At 38.0% G+C, this 18,855-nt stretch overlaps 6 protein-coding genes across 6 annotated transcripts; 5 read left to right on the forward strand and 1 right to left on the reverse strand.

The window, feature by feature from the left end:
* Window positions 1-70: 70 nt before the first annotated feature.
* On the forward strand, window positions 71-1,597 carry GCK72_007190 (uncharacterized protein; the record flags this gene model as incomplete). Its single annotated transcript, XM_053726029.1, has 5 exons — window positions 71-107; window positions 152-309; window positions 355-787; window positions 841-1,126; window positions 1,177-1,597. 5 exons carry the CDS (start codon window positions 71-73, stop codon window positions 1,595-1,597), a joined length of 1,335 nt encoding a protein of 444 aa, XP_053590223.1.
* Window positions 1,598-2,603: 1,006 nt separating this feature from the next.
* Window positions 2,604-5,205, forward strand: GCK72_007191 (uncharacterized protein; the record flags this gene model as incomplete). Its single annotated transcript, XM_003103801.2, has 7 exons — window positions 2,604-2,663; window positions 2,707-2,878; window positions 3,075-3,198; window positions 3,534-3,759; window positions 4,221-4,485; window positions 4,755-4,909; window positions 4,957-5,205. 7 exons carry the CDS (start codon window positions 2,604-2,606, stop codon window positions 5,203-5,205), a joined length of 1,251 nt encoding a protein of 416 aa, XP_003103849.2.
* A 1,104-nt stretch (window positions 5,206-6,309) lies between these two features.
* Window positions 6,310-7,944, forward strand: GCK72_007192 (uncharacterized protein; the record flags this gene model as incomplete). The annotated part of the gene is made up of 5 exons (XM_053726030.1): window positions 6,310-6,387; window positions 6,439-6,614; window positions 6,990-7,155; window positions 7,206-7,296; window positions 7,859-7,944. The coding sequence occupies 5 exons, from the start codon at window positions 6,310-6,312 to the stop codon at window positions 7,942-7,944; spliced, it is 597 nt and encodes a 198-aa protein (XP_053590224.1).
* A 1,431-nt stretch (window positions 7,945-9,375) lies between these two features.
* Window positions 9,376-11,142, forward strand: GCK72_007193 (uncharacterized protein; the record flags this gene model as incomplete). The annotated part of the gene is made up of 3 exons (XM_003103789.2): window positions 9,376-9,436; window positions 9,847-9,944; window positions 10,375-11,142. 3 exons carry the CDS (start codon window positions 9,376-9,378, stop codon window positions 11,140-11,142), a joined length of 927 nt encoding a protein of 308 aa, XP_003103837.1.
* Window positions 11,143-13,972: 2,830 nt separating this feature from the next.
* Window positions 13,973-14,318, forward strand: GCK72_007194 (uncharacterized protein; the record flags this gene model as incomplete). The annotated part of the gene is made up of 2 exons (XM_053726031.1): window positions 13,973-14,237; window positions 14,287-14,318. The coding sequence occupies 2 exons, from the start codon at window positions 13,973-13,975 to the stop codon at window positions 14,316-14,318; spliced, it is 297 nt and encodes a 98-aa protein (XP_053590225.1).
* Window positions 14,319-15,411: 1,093 nt separating this feature from the next.
* GCK72_007195 (uncharacterized protein) lies at window positions 15,412-17,763 on the reverse strand (the record flags this gene model as incomplete). The annotated part of the gene is made up of 6 exons (XM_003103781.2): window positions 15,412-15,667; window positions 15,722-15,922; window positions 16,474-16,721; window positions 16,774-17,028; window positions 17,426-17,703; window positions 17,757-17,763. The coding sequence occupies 6 exons, from the start codon at window positions 17,761-17,763 to the stop codon at window positions 15,412-15,414; spliced, it is 1,245 nt and encodes a 414-aa protein (XP_003103829.2).
* Between the last annotated feature and the right edge of the window lie 1,092 nt (window positions 17,764-18,855).

Genomic DNA, 18,855 nt, shown 5'->3' on the forward strand with positions numbered 1-18,855 from the left:
CTATGGTCTTAAAAAGTATCATAAATCTTCTGAATGCAGAGCGGATTATAAACAATACAAAGATAAACGCATGCCTTTTACTGCAAGAGCATCAGAACATCGGCAAGGTGAGTAGTAAAATACAACTATTTCTCCAACTTCCTCTCTTCAGAAATTCATAAAATCATCGATCTTGTTGCATTTCTAAAAGATGTGCTCAACGAGAACTCCCGTCAAAACTTAAAGCATCTGAATTTGAGTCCGAAACCAAGTGGACGAAGTGAGAAGTATGGACTTTATGACCAGTTCGCGGATGGATGGGCTCGTGGGGTAAACACTATGAAATATAGCACCTCAACAACTTCTTATTTTCAGATCGGTCAACTACTCCCTTCTCTGAAAAGTCTCTCAATTAGACAAAGGATTACTTCAGAGACGGAATTCCGAGACATTCTAAAATACTTCCCAGGCCTTACGAAACTGGATCTCACTCATTCAGCCCTCGATTCATTGGCTGGAGTGTCAAAATTGAAACATTTGGAGACACTTCTCATTGGAGGAATTTCCATCGAGAGATCACGAGACTTCCGAGACATTGAATACCTCGAAGAGCTGAAACATTTGAGCTTTGCAGCCAACTGGACTTGCTACTGTTGTCAAAATGGGAACACCGTTGAAATGTACATCAGACATAGAATCTATCTTCCAAAACTTGAATCCCTTGATTTTTCGATGACTAAAGAAGATGATGAAACAGTTCAATGGTTTGTGGACACTCATCCAACATTGAAATGCCTATCTATTTGTGGTGAGTACCTGGAAAAGGTGTTTCTAAAACATGCATATATAATTTCTTTCCAGAAACCAGAAAAATCCAGAAAATCGTGTATCCGGGTATTGCGGTGTATCACACGACTACTATTGGAGGATCTGTAAAATCTCTTCAATACTATCTAGCTATTGGTAATCTAAATATGGTAGATGCTGTTCTCGACAGGATGTATTTCCAACTTCGAGATGAGATCGGCGGAGCGTCGGATGAAGATCTTCGAGAATGTTTGGGAGTTATCAATTCCGCCGCGGAATCATACAGTTTCTTGGACAGAGTTTATAGCCACAGTTGCTATAGCTATAAGAATATGATGCAGTGAGTAGACCTCCTATTTCTACTTATTTTACATATAAACATATTTTCAGATCAAAAGATGTGAATATCTTCGAAGCGTCTGATCGGAAGAAAATGATCGATATCCTTTTGAATCACCTGACCGCCTCACTGTCTCCACTGAAAGAAAATATTTCTCGGAAAATCAGCTACTCGTGGGATGTCCTCAACAACCGGGACTTGCTTTTCCAGGCACCTCACTTGAAGAATACAAGAATTTGCTACTTGGCAATGAAGACCGTGGAGCTCACTGATTGGGAATACTCACAGCCTCATTTGCTAGTTCTGGATATGTTGAAAGGCCAAGCCGACATCACTTCAAATGAATTCAACCTGATCGATGTCCCACAGCTCAAAGCAAAACTCCGGAAGGTTCGTGACACTAAAACCAGTGATAAAATCACCAAATCGGCTGCGAAGAGTGTATTAGAGTATGTTGGGATCCACTTGTAATTCAATGATTCATGTGCTGTACTATCTTTGAAACCAATTTATATTTAATGAAGATATTTTTGCTACATATCATTGATTCAAGTTGCATTGCAATTTAGAGAAACTCAACAACTGTGTCGGGACTTATGGTTGTGTCGGGGTCATCAAAACAGTGCATTTTGGAGTCACCTGATTGTCCGACAAATGTTATTTTGTATGGGCTGAACAGAGCAAAAATAGCACATCATTTTTGTAACTGACCATTTTTTTGTAGGGACACTGTGTTGAAAGTTATAGGTTGTCAAAGCTATTTCTTCCGAAACCGACTAATTTCAGTATATATTAGCGAAGATTTGGAGCTTTTCATTGATAACCGGCAACTTTCAAAACAGTGTCCCTACATAAAAATTATCAACTACAAAAATGATTTGCTGTTCTGGATCTGTCCAATCATACAAATGGAAAATTGTCGGACGATCAGGTGACACCGAAATACACTGTCAAAGTTGGTCATTTTCACCTGAAAGCTACAAAGGTTGATATCCTTTTGAGTGGTACTGTAGATTTAACGGTTCTGGTTTGTACCAGACCCATTTCTGGCAGCTTCTAATAGACATACTTTATTATCTTCATGTCGCAACACTTTCAGTATTGAGATTCTGACAATACACCTTGAGGCCCCTCACAAACGTATTTTCCTAAAGAATCAATAATTTCGAGCCGACTTCAACTGTTTACGTCATACCCATTTTCCCTCCACTCTCCACGCTTCTCCTTTAAATCATCCTTCTTCCTCCTCGCTTCTCCACAAGAATCATAATCAGACATATGACATCAGTGATTCAATCCCCCTGAGTAAATGTGCTCATTAGCGATTGTCTCCTCTCTCGCCCACTCTTCTCATTGCTTTTCTTCTTCTTCTTCTTTTTCACACAACCGCTCTGAGAAGTTAGCGTCTCCATAGCGACTCTAGCATAATTTTTCTCCTAAAATTTCATTTTCCCATCATTCCTATTTTCAGGAAACCATGAATACATTTCTAGATGGAAAGGTTATCAAGGAGATGAGGTACATTCGACAAGTACATGTAAGTGAACTGTTTGAAATCTGAAGTTTCCCAACAATTGTAGGATCGAGAAGTGAAGAAAGGACACGTCGCATTCGTTGAGCCAAACTACAATCGAGCTTTGTTTGCAATTGGGTATTCGGCGGGAAACATTGATATAATTAAACCGTGGATCACCGCAAATGATCGATCCATTTCTGATGGAGCTTACGAATTCGAGCAGACATTGAAATGTGGTATGTGGGTACCTGTCTGTGTATCTGTGTGTCCAATTTTTAGCTCGGCACAATTCTTACAACTGCGCTCCACCGAAATGTTCTTGAAAAATGTCTCTTTTTGTTTTAGTCTCTATATTTCGCACACAATTTTCTTCGGTTTCGGTAGAGCGCTGTTGTAAGAAGCATGACGTGCTAATACATTTGTTTTTTGTAGAACCAATGATTGGAGCTGCGTGGAATGAGTATCATCAGAAACTGATCTCTTGGGGAGAGACAGGAATTTATAAGGTCTGGGCTGTAGATGATAAAGGACTCTGGCATTCGATTGTGAACATGAAGTGAGTGAAAATTTCTTGGTTTTGAAATTATCCATAGTTCGGATTGTTTCGAACTTTTTAAAATTTTTTGAATTTTTTTGCGGAAAAAGTCATAGTTTCAACTATCATTCAGAGTTAAAAGTAATTCTGAAAAGTCATCAAAAATTTCCACATTGTCGTTGAAAAAGTATCAAAAAAATTTTTGAAAAAAAAAACGCTTCTTTTTTTGAAACCGGGTCTTCGGGCCTTCTCGGGCTTTTTCGGGCCTTCAAGCCTTCATGGGTTTTCGGGCCTTCTTAATCTTTCCCGGGCATTCCCGGGACTTTAAATTACCATTCAGTCGCTTTATTTTTCAGTATACACGATTCAATTTCAATGATTTGCTGGGGCAAATACGACTATGGGTACGCAATTCTTTCCCCTCGTGGATTCATCCGAGTCATGTCGTTTCCTAATAAAGTGGAATGGATCAAACAGCTGCCGAAGAAGGCAACCTGTTGTGATTCCACTCTGGAAGCTCATCTGATAGTTGGAGTTGAGGGAGGCGAAGTCATCGTGTTTGATGTGGATGGCAACGAGCGGGTGAGTGTATTTACAAATGAAGTCTTTGGAGACGCGGCTTTCAAAGAGTCTATAAATTTGGTCAAATGTACTTTCGACTACGGGGAGTCCATTTCTGTTGTCAAAACCAGCTAAATGCATCTGCGAGCTGAGTTATGGGATCTCAAACTTTTCATATTGTCAAGCTTTTTCAATTCCGAATAGGCAAGCATTTTACGTATGGGCAGAGGTGAACCGCTGGGGAACACATATGGAACCGCGCGGTGTCGTAAAGGAGGTCGATTTATAATTCCATGTGAAAAAGCGTTATCATTCAAAAAGTTTGAGAGCTCATAACTCGGCTCACAGAGACATTTAGCCTGCTTTGATGGCAGAAATGGACTCCCCGTAGTCGAAAGTACCTGTAACCAAATTTATAGATTGTTTGAAAGCCACGTCTCCAAAGACTTCTCTTGTGAGATCGAGAGAATTCTCTTTTCCAGAAAAACATCAAAATCCCATGCCCAATAGATCCACAACTCGAATATTTTGACCCTGAAACGCATACAATGCAAACCCAAGAGCCGTCAAAACCACCTGAAATAATATCCATCCAATATTTCACTTTCGTTCCAAAAGAGCACAAACCTCTCGACGTTCCGTATACTGCTGAAAACGTACCAGCTCCACCGAAAGGTCCTCCACGTCCTCTTATCATTGTTTACTCGAATGGAAAAATTCAATTTTTAAAGAATACGGAGGATACTGGTAAGGATAACATACTTGTCAAGGCCTAGGCTTCAAAAATAAACCAATTTTTTGACATTTTTGCAAGTTTTCATCGAAATGTGAACATTTTTGATAATTTTTTGAATGTCTTCTATTTCTGAATGACAGTCAAAAGTTTGAATTTTTCGCGGAAAAAATCAAAAATTCGATACCTAAGATTTTTGAATTTTGGCGCCAACTACCCGGGCCTTGACAACTATGTATGTAGAGTATTGTGTTTCCTGAGAATGTTTCAGTCCAATTTTCAGAGCCTGTCTTATATAAACCAGACCAAGCTTACAATGTGAAAGCGACACTTGCAAAATGGTCAGCCTCAGGGAAAAGTGTTGTTATGGTTTGGAAGGATGAGAGATGGGATGTTGGATCGCAGATGAGAGGACTTTTTGTGTCAAATGAAGGAAGGGTCAGTCTATACTCGAAATCTCTGAATTATAATCCAATAGTTTCCAGGAACTCGGAGTATTCCACTTGGCACCTTCAATTGAAATCTACGGAATATCTTGGCATGCCACTGAGAGATATTTGCAATTAGCAATGGATAACAAGTTCCAATATGGAAGAATCGATTATACGTTTGAAGACGACGACCTCGATGATTCAGTTGATGATCAGAATTTGTTGTTGGTTGAAGGATTTCAAAAACATGTCAAGAAGAGAGGCGTTTTGAGAAAGGCGTGGGGACTACTCACAAATACATAGAGCGTATTTGAGACACTTGACGTTGTTTGGATGTCTCTAATTGTCTTTTGAATTGTGTGCTTGACCCAGTTCACTATTAGTGTACCTTTCAAAAAGTTTCTGTTCTTTCTTAAATCTTGTCTAATCTCAAAAAATGTTGTCAACCATATTACTGGTGGCTGACCGCTCGCTCAAAGTTTGACCCGGTGTGGGTCTCGTTGCGATTACCGTACTTCTAACACCTTTTTATGGGTAAAGTACGGTAAGAGCAGCTGTAAATCGAAATTCAGCAACGATACCCATACCTCGTCCCCGGGTCGAACTTTGAGCGAGCGGTCAGTCACCGGTGAATGGGAATATTAGTGAGAACTTCTTTTTTTATGAGTGTGCTTCTTTCAGAGTTTTGTTTTTTCCTGTACTAAATTTTAAAAAAAAATTTTCTTATGTTCTCGTGTTCCCAGCATCCAATTTTCCCCGTCTCATTGATTTTAATCTTTCTATGTAAATGAAAACATATTTATTTTGCGAAACTGATAACAACAACTCCTATGTATTATATAACAACAAATTATTTCTCCTAATGGAACTACTCGTCAATCCGAAATACACAAAACGTGCTCATTAGCCTCTCTGATTCCACACAACTCACTAATTTTCTGATATCTCTTGTCAAGTTGTTTTTCTGAGACGTCAAACTTCTCGACTTTGTTATGAGTACTTCCATAAAAGTTAGAAATGTCATATTGGTTCCATAGGGGAAATGAAAACATATCATTATAAGATATTGTTGGGTCTCGGTACGAAAACTACAGTAGCCCAATTTGAAGGCTCATACCGTAGGGCAGAGCTGTGCGGAATTCCTTCCTTCGACTTCCGTCTTCCGACTTCCCTTTGAGAATTTTACTTCCTCACAGTTCGGCCATAAGGGGATTCAAAGCGTCTTGACACGTGTTATTCGAAAGTGGGTTTTTTGTTAAACTAGAAAAACTTAAATGGAGAAAAACGTGAAATTAAATTACAAATTAAAAAAGTCTTAAAACCTCACGTGCCACAGTTGTTTATCTATTTTCTCATAGAAATCAGTTATTTCCCAATTTCTATTCGAAAATACTCGAGAAACGAACCATGCGAGGACGGAAAACATTCAAACGATGCCAATACGAGTACAACGCCCAAGAAATGGAGCACTTCAGACTGGTCGATGTGAGTTTTTCCACCCAAAACCATCTTTTTATTATTATTGATTTTTTTCAGGAGTACTGCAATTGGGCGTCTTATATCAAGATTGCATTCCTCTTTCCTTTGGTCGTGATGATAATGTTTGAAGAGCAAGTTTTTCGTAAAAGATTCACGCATTTCAAACTTAAAATGCCAAAGAATCTGTTCTACATGTTACAGATTTTCGAAAAAAGAAAGTGCAGTATTCTTCGGTTGAAATGAGCATGATACAGTAATTTTGTAGCGGGAAACTGCTTCCCATGATTACTCAAGAATGTTCAAAAACAACTGTAACCCGTGCCTTTTTTCGTTTCAAAACCCAACTTTGCTCCAAACCTAGCCGTAATTATACTCATTCATAGCGTCTCAACGTGCTGAGTCTGAAAGTTTGAAAACATTCGGAATTTTACTAACTCTGCCCAAGTTACAGTAAAATTTATGATCCCCAATTTTCGAAAAGTTTAAAAGTTTTTTAACTTTCTGAATTTTATTTCGCTGATGCTATTTTAGAGCTCAAAATGATCAGAATAAATTAATTTTCATGGTGAAAATTGAAAAACTTCAGCAAATCTTTGTTTTATTTCCAGATGCCAAGAAATGAAGGAGAAGAAAATTATAAACATGTTGTACTATTATGGTATCTTTTTATTTGTTCTCTGGAAGTTTGTGTCTGCATTATATATGGCATATTTCTGGAGATTGGTCAGTCGATATAGAGGTGTAGATGAGAGGAAGATGTATGTCGTTTCGATTGTATGTTTTTGAATTCTTTATGATGAGAATAATAATTTAAACATTTCCAGATTATCGTTCAACTATTGTCCATCGCCAGCTTGAGCGTAGCCGTTTATCAATATTTTGCATTGCCATCGGAAAAATACATAAAAATGAATGGTGAGTTGTAGCGCTTCCATATTTGTCTAAAACGGGTTGAAAATATTTTTTGCAATCAGCTTGTCTAGACGGTTCGAATGAGTACAATCATGCTCAGAGTTGGAGCAAGTTGAGTTCCACGAACGTAAACGGAGGCTTACTGTAGTTTTCGTTGCGAGACACAACTTGCTCCAAACTTGGGAACGATCATACTCTTCTTTCGAACCGTCTTGACATGCTGAACCGGATAATGATATTTTTATTATACGTTGTCAAATACCGGAAGAGTTAAGATTAAAGGAACGTTTTGATAACCAATGAAAACTGCATACTAGCGGAATTGGTATCAGGCTCAATATGATTTTTGTACAAGTTTGTTTTTTGGATTCAGCTTGTCAAGACGGTTGAAACGAGTATAATCATGACTATTTTTGAAGCGAATCGGGTCCCACCACGAAAGGGATTTCGGAAATCTTCGAAAATCGATGTTTCCTTGATTTTTTTGATTTGTAAATTGATTTTAAGCTTAAAACGTTGAGAATTATCTGAACTTTCCGAGAGAAATATATTCTTTAATTTTCAGCCGCATTCTTCTACTGCATCGGATACGAAGTGTTGGCAATCATCGCCACCGTGATCTACTTGAAGTTTCTGATCAATTACTGGTAATTATCAATCATTTTTCAGCTATTTTTTTACAACAGTATGTTTCAGCAAGGAACTCTTAAATTACTGTGAACAAGAAAATGCTATAATGAACTCAAACAGCATTTAATAAAGTTTTTTTGCTTTAAGTCTTCTAAATTTGTTTAGAACTTCAAGACGCAATGAAGATTTTTTGAGATATTGTTTTTTTTTCGGTTTTACTCCAATTTTTATATATTTTGCAACTACGTTTCAAACTCATAGTAACAATTCTTGCTGGATAACAACAAATTATTTCTCCTAATGGAATTACTCGTCAATCCGAAATACACGAAACGTGCTCATTAGCCTCTCTGATTCCACAACCCATTTATTATTTGATGTCTCTAGTCAAGTTGTTTTGTGAGACGTCAAACTTCTCGATTTGTTATGAGTATTTCCAAAAGAATTGGTTTCATAGGGAAATCGGATTCCGAGAATGAAAGACTTATCGAGAATAATTTGACAGAAATTTTTAAAAACTCTAGTCTGTTAAAAAAGAAGAGTAGCATTTGGAGATAATGTGAGTACAAGGTACTGTTAAATCCTAGAAAATAATAAATGAGACGATTTTTTTCAACAAAAAACGTGAAATTGTTTGGGAATTGAAACTGGATAGTTGTTTTTCTTAGAAAAAATACATTTGTACAAAACATATTTCAAAGCGGGCCGAGCGGGCCGAAAATATTTTTGATTTGGGCCCGGACCGGCCATGAGAAGTCTGCCCTTATCTAAATATTCGCCCCGAAATTGAATGAAACCTGTAAAATTGTTATGGCATTTTTCAATTTTTCATTGAAAATGTGAACTTTTTGATGATTTTTTTTTGTAATTTCATCTAATTCTGAATCATAGCCAAAAACTTAAATTCGAAAAAATTTGAAATTTGAATTTTGGCGCCAAGTACCCAGGCCTTGATAAGTATGCCAAAAACCTATTATCTACCAAGTAGCAACTAGTTCAAAACTATTTCAAAAACTAACACCCCCATAAATCATAAATAACACCCATCCCCCATTCTCTTATCTCCGTTCCCCCATCGGAACATTTCCAAATGTACTTTTCCTCCTTCTCTCCCTCTCTAAAAACAAACCAGTTCATCCTCTCCCTCTTATCTGTTCCCTTTGATCTTGAAAGTTCTCTCCTCCAAACTAATTTCCATCGGTTACAGTTATCCTCAATCTCTATTCCTCTTTCTCCCTCTCTCAATGAATCAACAATAACACAACTCTCTCCATTTCCCACACTCTCTCACTGCTTCTTTTTCTATGTTAGTCATAAAAAAAACGAAAACAAACACGATGGTAGAAGAAAAGAAAGAGGAGAAGTGACAGTAATATTCGTAGGACCCGTTCGCTCGATTCAAATCGTATAAAAGGAAAGAAATGGTTCGAAACGGCACTTCGATTCGTCGTCATGGCAGACGAAAAACTCAAACTCGCAGAGATCGAGAGCCTCAAGAAGGTCGCCTTCTTTGGTACGTTTTTTTCTTCTTCGTTGAAAATTTTGACCTTCTGTGTTTCTTGGAATTTTTAAATTTTATAATATGTATTAAAAAATGTTTTTATGGGGTTAGTCAGGTCATGTAAAAACGTATTTTAATACATATTTTACCTTATTCACGAACGGTGAAACATTTATTTTTGGCATGTTTTTCTCCCATTCCGTTTTTCGTCAGTTTTTCTACAGAAGCATGTCGAAAAATGCAAAAAGGGGAAAAATGCTGTCAGACCAACCCTAACTGAGATTTGTGAAAAATAATTTTTCGACGCTCGTGAAAAATTAAAATACACTTGTCATGAATAACCCCATAAATGGAACGACTTTTTTAACATCCATCCGGGAACCCAATATTCAGAATTTTAGATTCTAAATATATATTTTCAGGCATCTCCGTGGCAACCATCGCCACTCTGGTCGCCATTGTGGCCACGCCCATGATGTACAACTACTTGCAGCACGTGCAATCTTCCCTTCAAAATGAGGTATATTTTGAGCATACGTGTCCGGCCCGAAAGCCCGGATACTTGGCGTCAAAATTCAAGTTATTTCGAATTTTTTGAATTTTTTCGCAAAAAAGTCAAATTTTCGACTATTATTCAGATTTAGGAGAGAATCTGAAAAATTTCAAAAAATTCATATTTTGAAGCCTAAAAAAATATATATTTTAAACTAAAATATTTGCCGCCAGCAGGGGTCGAACCTGCGACCTTGGGCTTATTAGACCCACGCTCTAACCGACTGAGCTATGGCGGCCACGGAATTATGGGGGTCGGAAGAGATAGAAAAAAGGGAGAGAAAGATGTGCGGGCGAGAGAGAAAGCAACGAGAGAGAAAGTGGTGGGAGAAGACACTAGGACAAACAAACGCGATTCTAGTTTAGATAAGAGACCACCAAGCATTTTCCAATTTCAGGTGGAGTTCTGCCGTCACCGTACCGATGGGCTGTGGGACGAGTTTGGCCGCTTCGAAGTGGTACGTGGAAAGGAGACACGTATTAAGAGACGTGCACGTGCATTCGGAAGTGGAAGCTATGCCGCTGGAGGTGCTGGAGGTGGTGCCGGGTACGCCACCGGCGGCGGTGGTGGAGAAGGATCCTGCTGCTCTTGCGGAGTCGGAGCAGCTGGACCACCAGGACCACCAGGAGCCGACGGAAATCCAGGAACTGATGGAGCAGCTGGAAATCCAGGACAAGCCGGAGCCGATGCATCCCAAGAGGCACCATCCGCCGCTGACTTCTGTTTCGATTGCCCACCAGGACCAGCTGGACCAGCCGGAAACGCTGGACCACCAGGACCACCAGGAGGACCAGGAGCCCCAGGAAACACACCACCAGCTGGAGCCGGAGGGCCACCAGGACCACCAGGTCCACCTGGACCAAACGGAAACGACGGAGCACCAGGAGCACCAGGAAACCCAGGAGCGCCAGGAGCCGTCAACGAGGTTCCAGGACAACAAGGAGCACCAGGACCAGCCGGACCAGCCGGACCACCAGGACCTGCAGGAAATCCAGGAACCGCCGGGTATGCTCAACCAGGACCAGCTGGACCACCAGGAGACGCCGGACCAGACGGAGCACCAGGACAACCTGGACAACCAGGACCTGCTGGAGACGCAGGAGCACCAGGATCCGGAGGAGGATGCGATCACTGCCCACCACCACGTACCGCTCCAGGATATTAGATATTTTTATGCCATTCCATTTCAGCTTTCTTATTTTTTGCTCATGTCTCCTCAGTCGATTTCAGTCGATTAATGAACCTTTTCATGGCTCAAATTGTGTATTTTATTGGGGTCAGGGTCTGGCATGCCGTCGGCGTCTAGGTCCCTTGATACTCATTCATAATATATTTGTCTTCATTAACCGTCAGACCCATCTAGACACACATATTCCCACAACCCGATTCAACTCGATGAGAGAAAATAATCTGATGTCATCCCGAATCCTTCAAAGTGACATAAAATTTGTCGAAAACCCTGTAATTAGTTTCCGACCAAAACAAAACTTCAACATTCTCGATTTTTCATTTATTGATATTTTCATCGCAATGGATTGCTGCGGTGTAAAAGATTCAACTACGTTCACAAAACGTATGGCTGCATTCAGTTGCAATATGCTTTGTTATATAGCTAACATTTCTTTTTTTGTTAAAACTTGGGCCATTTACATATATATTCTTGCTGTTTTCATCAATATTCTCCATCTCCTAGTATTAACTAGAAAATCAATGAGATCTTCATCTATTAATATTATTATGGCTTTTGCTGCTTTATTTGATATATTTGCTCAATTTCACTGGATATATCAGGAAGTAATTTTGTTTCACCAAAGTGTCTCGAGTTGTTTCACTGGTTCTTCTTGGGATTACTTACAAGCAATTGGAAACATACTTTACTGGATTCGTAGTTTTTCAAAAAGGAATTCTACCTGGCTCAGTTTTAATGTAGTTGTAATTAGAACTCTGATAGTTAGATATCCAATGAATACTAACTTTGGAAGGTTATCAAGACCAAAATATGCATTCACAAGTTTAACTGGACTGTTTATTTTAACACTTCCTTTAACGGTTTTTGGACTTTTTGAGCCAAAAATTTGGTACAACAGATTTTTTCCATGTGAAAAGCGCAATGAAAGCTTTAGCCTTTTTGGTAAAACAACATTTGATTTTTCCCTGTATTTCGTGGTAGATGGAATGGTGTCAAACGTAAGTTAATTGAATCATTTCCTAATTTTATCAAAGAAGTTTAAGATTCTGCCATGTTTTCTATATCCCGTTGTTACGTATTTCTTGATATTGGAACTTCGAAAAGTTACCAAAAAAAGGCAAAACATCATACGTTCAAAAAGCAAAAGAGGAACTACAAAACTAGTTTTCTACCTGGCCATCTCATTTTTCATTGCCGAATTCCCACTTGGTCTAAGCACAATGTTTGTGATACCAAACTTACAAATATTACCTATTGCTACTAGTGGGCTTTACATTGTCCTCAATTCATTTTGCATGTTCTCATCGGCCGTCACATGTACTCATATGTTGATTTTCCTGGTTTTATCAAATGAGTATCGTGAAACTATTACGTCTACATCGTGTTGTAGAAGCGCATTGAAACTTACCGTAAGTTGAACAAAGATATGAGAAAAACTATGGTTATTTTAATTTTTCAGAGAAAGAACAAAGTATCTATTCATTCCTCATCTGTATTTTTAACAACAATAAATTAAACTAAAAACATTCTTCAGAAGTTTTTAAAAAAAAATTTTGTTTGTTATAAAAACTTCCCTTGAATTGCACTTACAAAAGTTGTTCAATCTCTGAAAATCTTATCTCTCCACTTGCCTATCCTTTGTTTTTTTCCAATTTCTGAGGTACTATTTGTTTGAATTCTTGAAAATCATAAATAATTTATTTCTATTTGAATCAGGAATGAGGAATGCATGAACTTCAAAGAGATCAATTTCACAAAGTGTTGAGATGAGAAACGATAAGAATCACCAGTAATATGAAAAGCGTTTGTAGAAGGGAAAAGAAATGGATAAGCAAAAAAGAGAAATGAAAGAACTAGAGGGCTTGAGGGTTTAGAAATCATTATCTTAAAAATGCTGGAACTTTTATACAATAGAAAGCGTACCAACGGTACGCCAGATTCAAGAAATGTGCATAATTGTTTCACTCATGCTTTCGAAATCTTTTGAAATTTTTATCAAAAAAGTCAAAAATCTCTCGTTGAGTTTATTGATATTTGAAAACATAGTCCTTTTTTGCATAAAAATCCAAAAAAAAACCAAAAAATCCAAGTTTTCAAATGACCCATCTTTTAAGTTTTTCCGAATTGCACCTGAGGGAAAAAAACCGGTGAGCTGGAAATCGTGGCGGGTTCCTTTTCAACTTTTGTGCAGGTGCACACATTATTGCTTGCTGCCTGCCTACTGTTATCGTTACCGCATCGCCCCGTCTCTTCCTCAGTCGCCGTCATCATCGTTACAACTCATTAGGTATACAGTCATAAATCTTCATTGTCATTCTGAATATTCATTCTCAACCATGGGTAAAAGAAAGGAAAAGTCAGATGCTGATAAAGCGGCTGAAAAAGTTTACGGTGAGCAAGTTCGGGAGGTCAATTTTTATTGACTTACCTGTTAATCAATCAGTAGCATCATTTTTTAGTTTCTCTTTTCTATTAGACGATGAGCAAAAACAAACAATGATTGAAATGAAAATCTCAACAATAATTGGTTGGGTTTTAGTCACTGTATTAATCATACTTTTACCCTTTGAGGCATGTACTTTCATGAATTCGAAAGTGGTGGTTGAGACAACTCGATGAGAGAAAATACTCTGATGTCATCCCGAATCCTTCAAAATGACATAAAATTTGTCGAAAAGCCTGTAATTAGTTTCCGACCAAAACAAAACTTCAATATTCTCGATACCACTCATAAATCTTTATTGACTATTGTCATTCTGAAAATTAATTCTAATCTCAACCATGGGTAAAAGAAAGGAAAAGTCAGATGCTTATAAAGCCGCTGCTAGTGAACGGAGGAAAGAAATGCAACGTGCGAAAGGATTCCGTCACAATGCAAATATTTCATCAGCAGTACATTGAGCATTTGAAGAAACTCGTTCGTCCTCTGACTCACTCCGATTTCTGTGCCAACGTTACGAATGAGAGGAGAATCCGTAATTCTTACGGGGAGAGAGTTTTCTGCAAAGAAGTTCAGAGAATAGTCCCGAAAGGAAAAAGTTGTTCCATTTCTTTGGAACCTGAGAAGAAAGGTGACAGAAATTATCTTTTACGTATGGAACTTGTTTTTCTTTTTTTCAGATCAACCACTTCGTCAATCTTCTTCCTACTAATGGAATAGTTCTGTGTGTGTGTCCAACGCTTTTTCCTGAATAACTTTTTTCTCTCTGTATCGTTTCCAAAAATGTCTGAAGGTATACCCACGAACCTCCGAGCGCTTCAATTTTTTGGACCCCGGGTGTCGAATTACTGTAGGATTACTGTAGCTACTGTAACACAAAAAATGAAGAAGTGTTCCAAACAGAACGAGGGGAGACGACACTGGGGTGGTAACAACCTGGACACCTTAGTATGACATCCAAAAAAAAATTGGGCCGGTTACTGTAAGATTACGGTAGTTACAGAGTTTTGAACATTAACAGTCGAACCTGAATATTTTGAAAGGTTCAGATCCCCACTGTTGAAGTAAGTTGATAAATTTGTCAACTCTGTAACCCTGTACTTTTCATTGGAACACTTTGCAGATTTTCTACTGCCATAGCCATAAAGGGGTACTGTAACTACAGTAACCCAAAAATCGGAAAAGCAGGTTCAAACTGAAAATACTGGGTCTTGACTTTGGTAGTGACACCCTTGGCACCATAAAACAAGCCTTCAAAACATTTTAGACAGTTTGGCCGTAAGATCCAGAAATTCCCAGAAGTTTCTAGAATGTTCCAGAAACTTCTAGAAAAATAGATTTGGAAACTTCCAGAAAATTCCAAAACCTTCCAGAAATTTCGGAACGTATCTGAATACCGAAAAGCGTGAGAAAAACGCGGCGAAGCCGCGCCAGCTCTTCTGGTTAGCTTCTATGCCAAATAGCGTGTGTCCATGTCTCTGGTTCTTGATGCAGAACGTACCGACTTTCGGGATGGCTCATCCGATTCCGGTTACGGTACCAGTTCAGATAGGACACAACAACTACGTGATGCCAATGCGCTCGATTCAAGATTATAAGCCATTTCATATAGTTAAATAACATAACTGTTTTATCCCTGTATAAACTGAAAAAAAAACCTTTTGAATTATCTTGGAAATGAATCAGCTAACAGACTAACAGTCTGACGATGCCAATTTATGGGGAAAATGTAGTGGGAAAATGTATAATAACAGAGCAATAATATTTATTAGTTACATCATTCGTATCATGAGAATCTTTCAATATTATCTGATCCCCGCAATGACGAAGAACTTATCTCCTCGAATCATTCTCCCACCCAAAGTTCCATAGTAAATATATCTGTCTGAAGTTTGAACATATGTGAATGCTCCAGGACCATTTGGAACATCGTTTGGATCACAATTCACCCATTTAACAGCCACGTTGTTGTTGGCTCGAATCATTCCAACAAATCCACATTCACCCTTTTTACCGGCTTCTGATCGGAGGGTGTCTATGAAGTTTTCGTACGAGTCTAGTCTGAAAATTTAGCTTTTTGAATTTGAAAAAACTCAAAGTATTTAGGTCACCCACGTCGGATAAGGTGGACGACTTTCGATCACATTTCTGAGTTTCCCAGCATGATGTCCACGATTGTGGAATCGAAAAGTTCGATAGACCACAACATTACACTTGCCACGTCGGAATGAGCAGATAAAGTTGTCATCTTCATGACAAAATGCGTGATTTCCGTATCCACCGCAATCGTTGTAGACGAGGACGTAGAAGGCATTGCTGGAAATAATAAAGAGGATAGGATAGAAACATGACTAATCAGAGCGGAAGAAAAATATCTTGAAAATTAGGCTAGACATCTTTAGAAGTCCAAAGATGGCAATGTCCGCCATCAGAGGGAGGGGAAAGACTGGTAGCGAGCACATCAGATTTTTCAATTTTTCAGAATGCGTAACTTTCTTCAAATTTTAGCTAGAAAAACGGGGTTTGGCTTAAAATGTTTGCTGTGAGCAGTTCTATAGTCATATTTAAAATAATCGTAACTGAAAACTGATTAGAGCGCGCCACCTCGAAAAAACCGCAATGTCCGCGATGAGAGATAGGGGAAAGACTTGTAGCGAGCACTAAAAAGAGTTTGAGAAACTGTAACTCGCTAGGAAATGAGGTTAATCAATTGTTTTTTAGCTTAAAAGCTTTAAAATTTCATTGTGAGAATATTGAATGTAACACTTTGAAATTTGACTCAAAACTCGCTTAGTGGCAGGCAAATGAAAACTGTCAAATTTTCTTTTTAAAAAAATTTCCTCAATTTTTATTCAATTTCCTCTTACTTGGATAGAATATTATCAAGATCCACTTGCAACTTGTTCGCCTTTTGTGCATTGTTCATATGCTCACAATCATCCTGAGTATCCTCCACCAACTTTCTGACTCCATTCCATCCTTCATTCTGATCATGATAATCCTCATACCATTGGTTCATATCATTCTTCAAGTTCTCAATTCTTCCTTTCAGATTATTAGGTCCATACATATTACTATCCCAGAACATTCCATTCAGATAGGTTTCCAGGAATAGCTGTAATTTTTAATGCATATTTTTTAATGTATAAATGCAGATCAGAACTTACGAATTGAGCAAGCACTCCATCAATGATATCCCTCCACTTATTGAATGTCTGTCTCGTTTTCAATGGATCCGCTTTCATTGCCATTTTCAGAGGATTAGTCGACTCATTCTCCAATTGACTGATGAAATCTAGTGCCCATCTCAACGGAGGAGTCCGTTCACATTCATTCTTGAATATTCCTTTGCTATGTCCACAAGGATTGGATATGGTGTCTTGCATTAGTTTCATAAGAGTGGAGGCAGTGCATGCAAACTTCTGAAAAATAGAGATAAAGACTGTTTCGTGCAGTAAGATACATATAAAATTTGGTTTTTTTCAGTTGAAAGTGACCATGTTTGAGAAGGTGTTACGGTATCACTGATTGTCCCACAAAACAAAATTTTTAATGAATCTTATAGAACAAAGGTAGAGCTTCATTTTTGTAATTTGAGGGAGAAATTACTTTGTCGATATGTAACTTATTAGGAAGTGTCCGTACAAAAAAGTTTTGAACTACAAAAATGAAGCTCTAGCTTTGTTCTGTATGGTTTCTACATTATTTACTTTGTGGGACAATCAGTGATACCGTAACACCTCTGGTCATTTCCACTGTAAAATACCAAATTGTATATCTTACTGCACGGTACTGTAAAGACTACTGTAAACCACTCACCTTGTAGAAATTGTGAGCCACCATGAACGACTTCAAATCATCGAAAAGGTAGGACATTTTTCTCGATAGCTCTCCAATCTTCCGATCCAAAACTTCCAGTTTCAGGAGTACTGGATCCGGCTGATTTGGTTTTGCCATACTAATAATATCCTTGACAAGTGAACCGAATCCAGACAACGCCAGCATTCTATCCATAATGATTTTGGTTTCAAATCGAGCATGGATTCCAATAAAATCATTTATCATTGTGATGGTGTTAGTGACATATTGCAAGTCGTCTGGATAATTAGATAATTAATTTTTTATTTGAGCTGAAGATAAAGTGAGTTACCTGGCATTATGAAGAACGAGTAGAAATAAATAATTGTTTCGTTTTGGCCGCTCTTTTTATAAATGCTTTGTGTTTGTCCTTCCTCAGAAAAGAGAACAAAAAGCTCTCGAAAAACCTGTAAACAAACAGAAAAAAGTTTACGGTGAGCAAGGTTTCAATGTCAATAAATCAAGTTCGGGAGGTCAAGACACAAGTTTTTTAAAATTAAGAATGAGGAAAAATATGTAGCATTATTTGACATGGAAATCTGAGCAATAATCTGCAGCCGGAATCTTAGTCATTGCAGTAACTTCATGTGTACATTTGAATTTTCAAGAGGACTGAAGTCATATTTTTTATTTTAGGTTATGATATTTCAGACAGTTCTAAGAAACTTTCATCATTGGAGCATATGCTGAAAATGACTCTAAACGCTACAATTCCCGTTCTCCTGACTCAAAAGGAGCCCAGGTGGAAGAGTTTTTCCATGCGGCCGTGTAGTCCTCTCGGACAAAATTATTTCTCAATTTCTTTTTTTCATTTTTTCTAACAAACCTTCGTGTTTTTTCTATTTATATCACCAAAAAAAAAAGAAAAACTAGGAAAATTTGTTGGAAAAAGTGAGAAAACGAGGGAATCTTGTCTAAGCGGACTACACGACCTCGTGGAAAAATTCTTCCACCTAAACTCCTTTTGAGTCAAGAGAACGGGAATTGTAGCGCTAGAGCAATTTGCAATTTTTAGCATATGCGTTAATGATGAAAGTTTATGAGAACTGTAGAAGTATCATAATCTGAAATAAAACACGACTTCAGTCCTCCTATAAACATACCTGCAGAAAATCAGAGAAACTGTCATATTCCCGAAACCGCTACATTTAACTTTCCCACACTTTCCAGGACGATATCCTGCGTGGCTGTTACCATATTAGTGACGTGGAAGCCTACTAAACACCAAATAATCTTTGATAGTCCAAACTTTTTCAAATATATGTAATATGTATATAATTAACATGTCTCATGAGTTTTCGGAAACCCTGTAATTACTCTTTGGAAAACCAAAGTCAATATTTGTTAGATTTGTCATTCATTCTTCTTTTGAAAATAATCTTTTCCCCACT

Source organism: Caenorhabditis remanei, chromosome II, assembly GCF_010183535.1.
Source record: "Caenorhabditis remanei strain PX506 chromosome II, whole genome shotgun sequence".
Classification (NCBI taxonomy): Eukaryota; Metazoa; Nematoda; class Chromadorea; order Rhabditida; family Rhabditidae; genus Caenorhabditis; species Caenorhabditis remanei.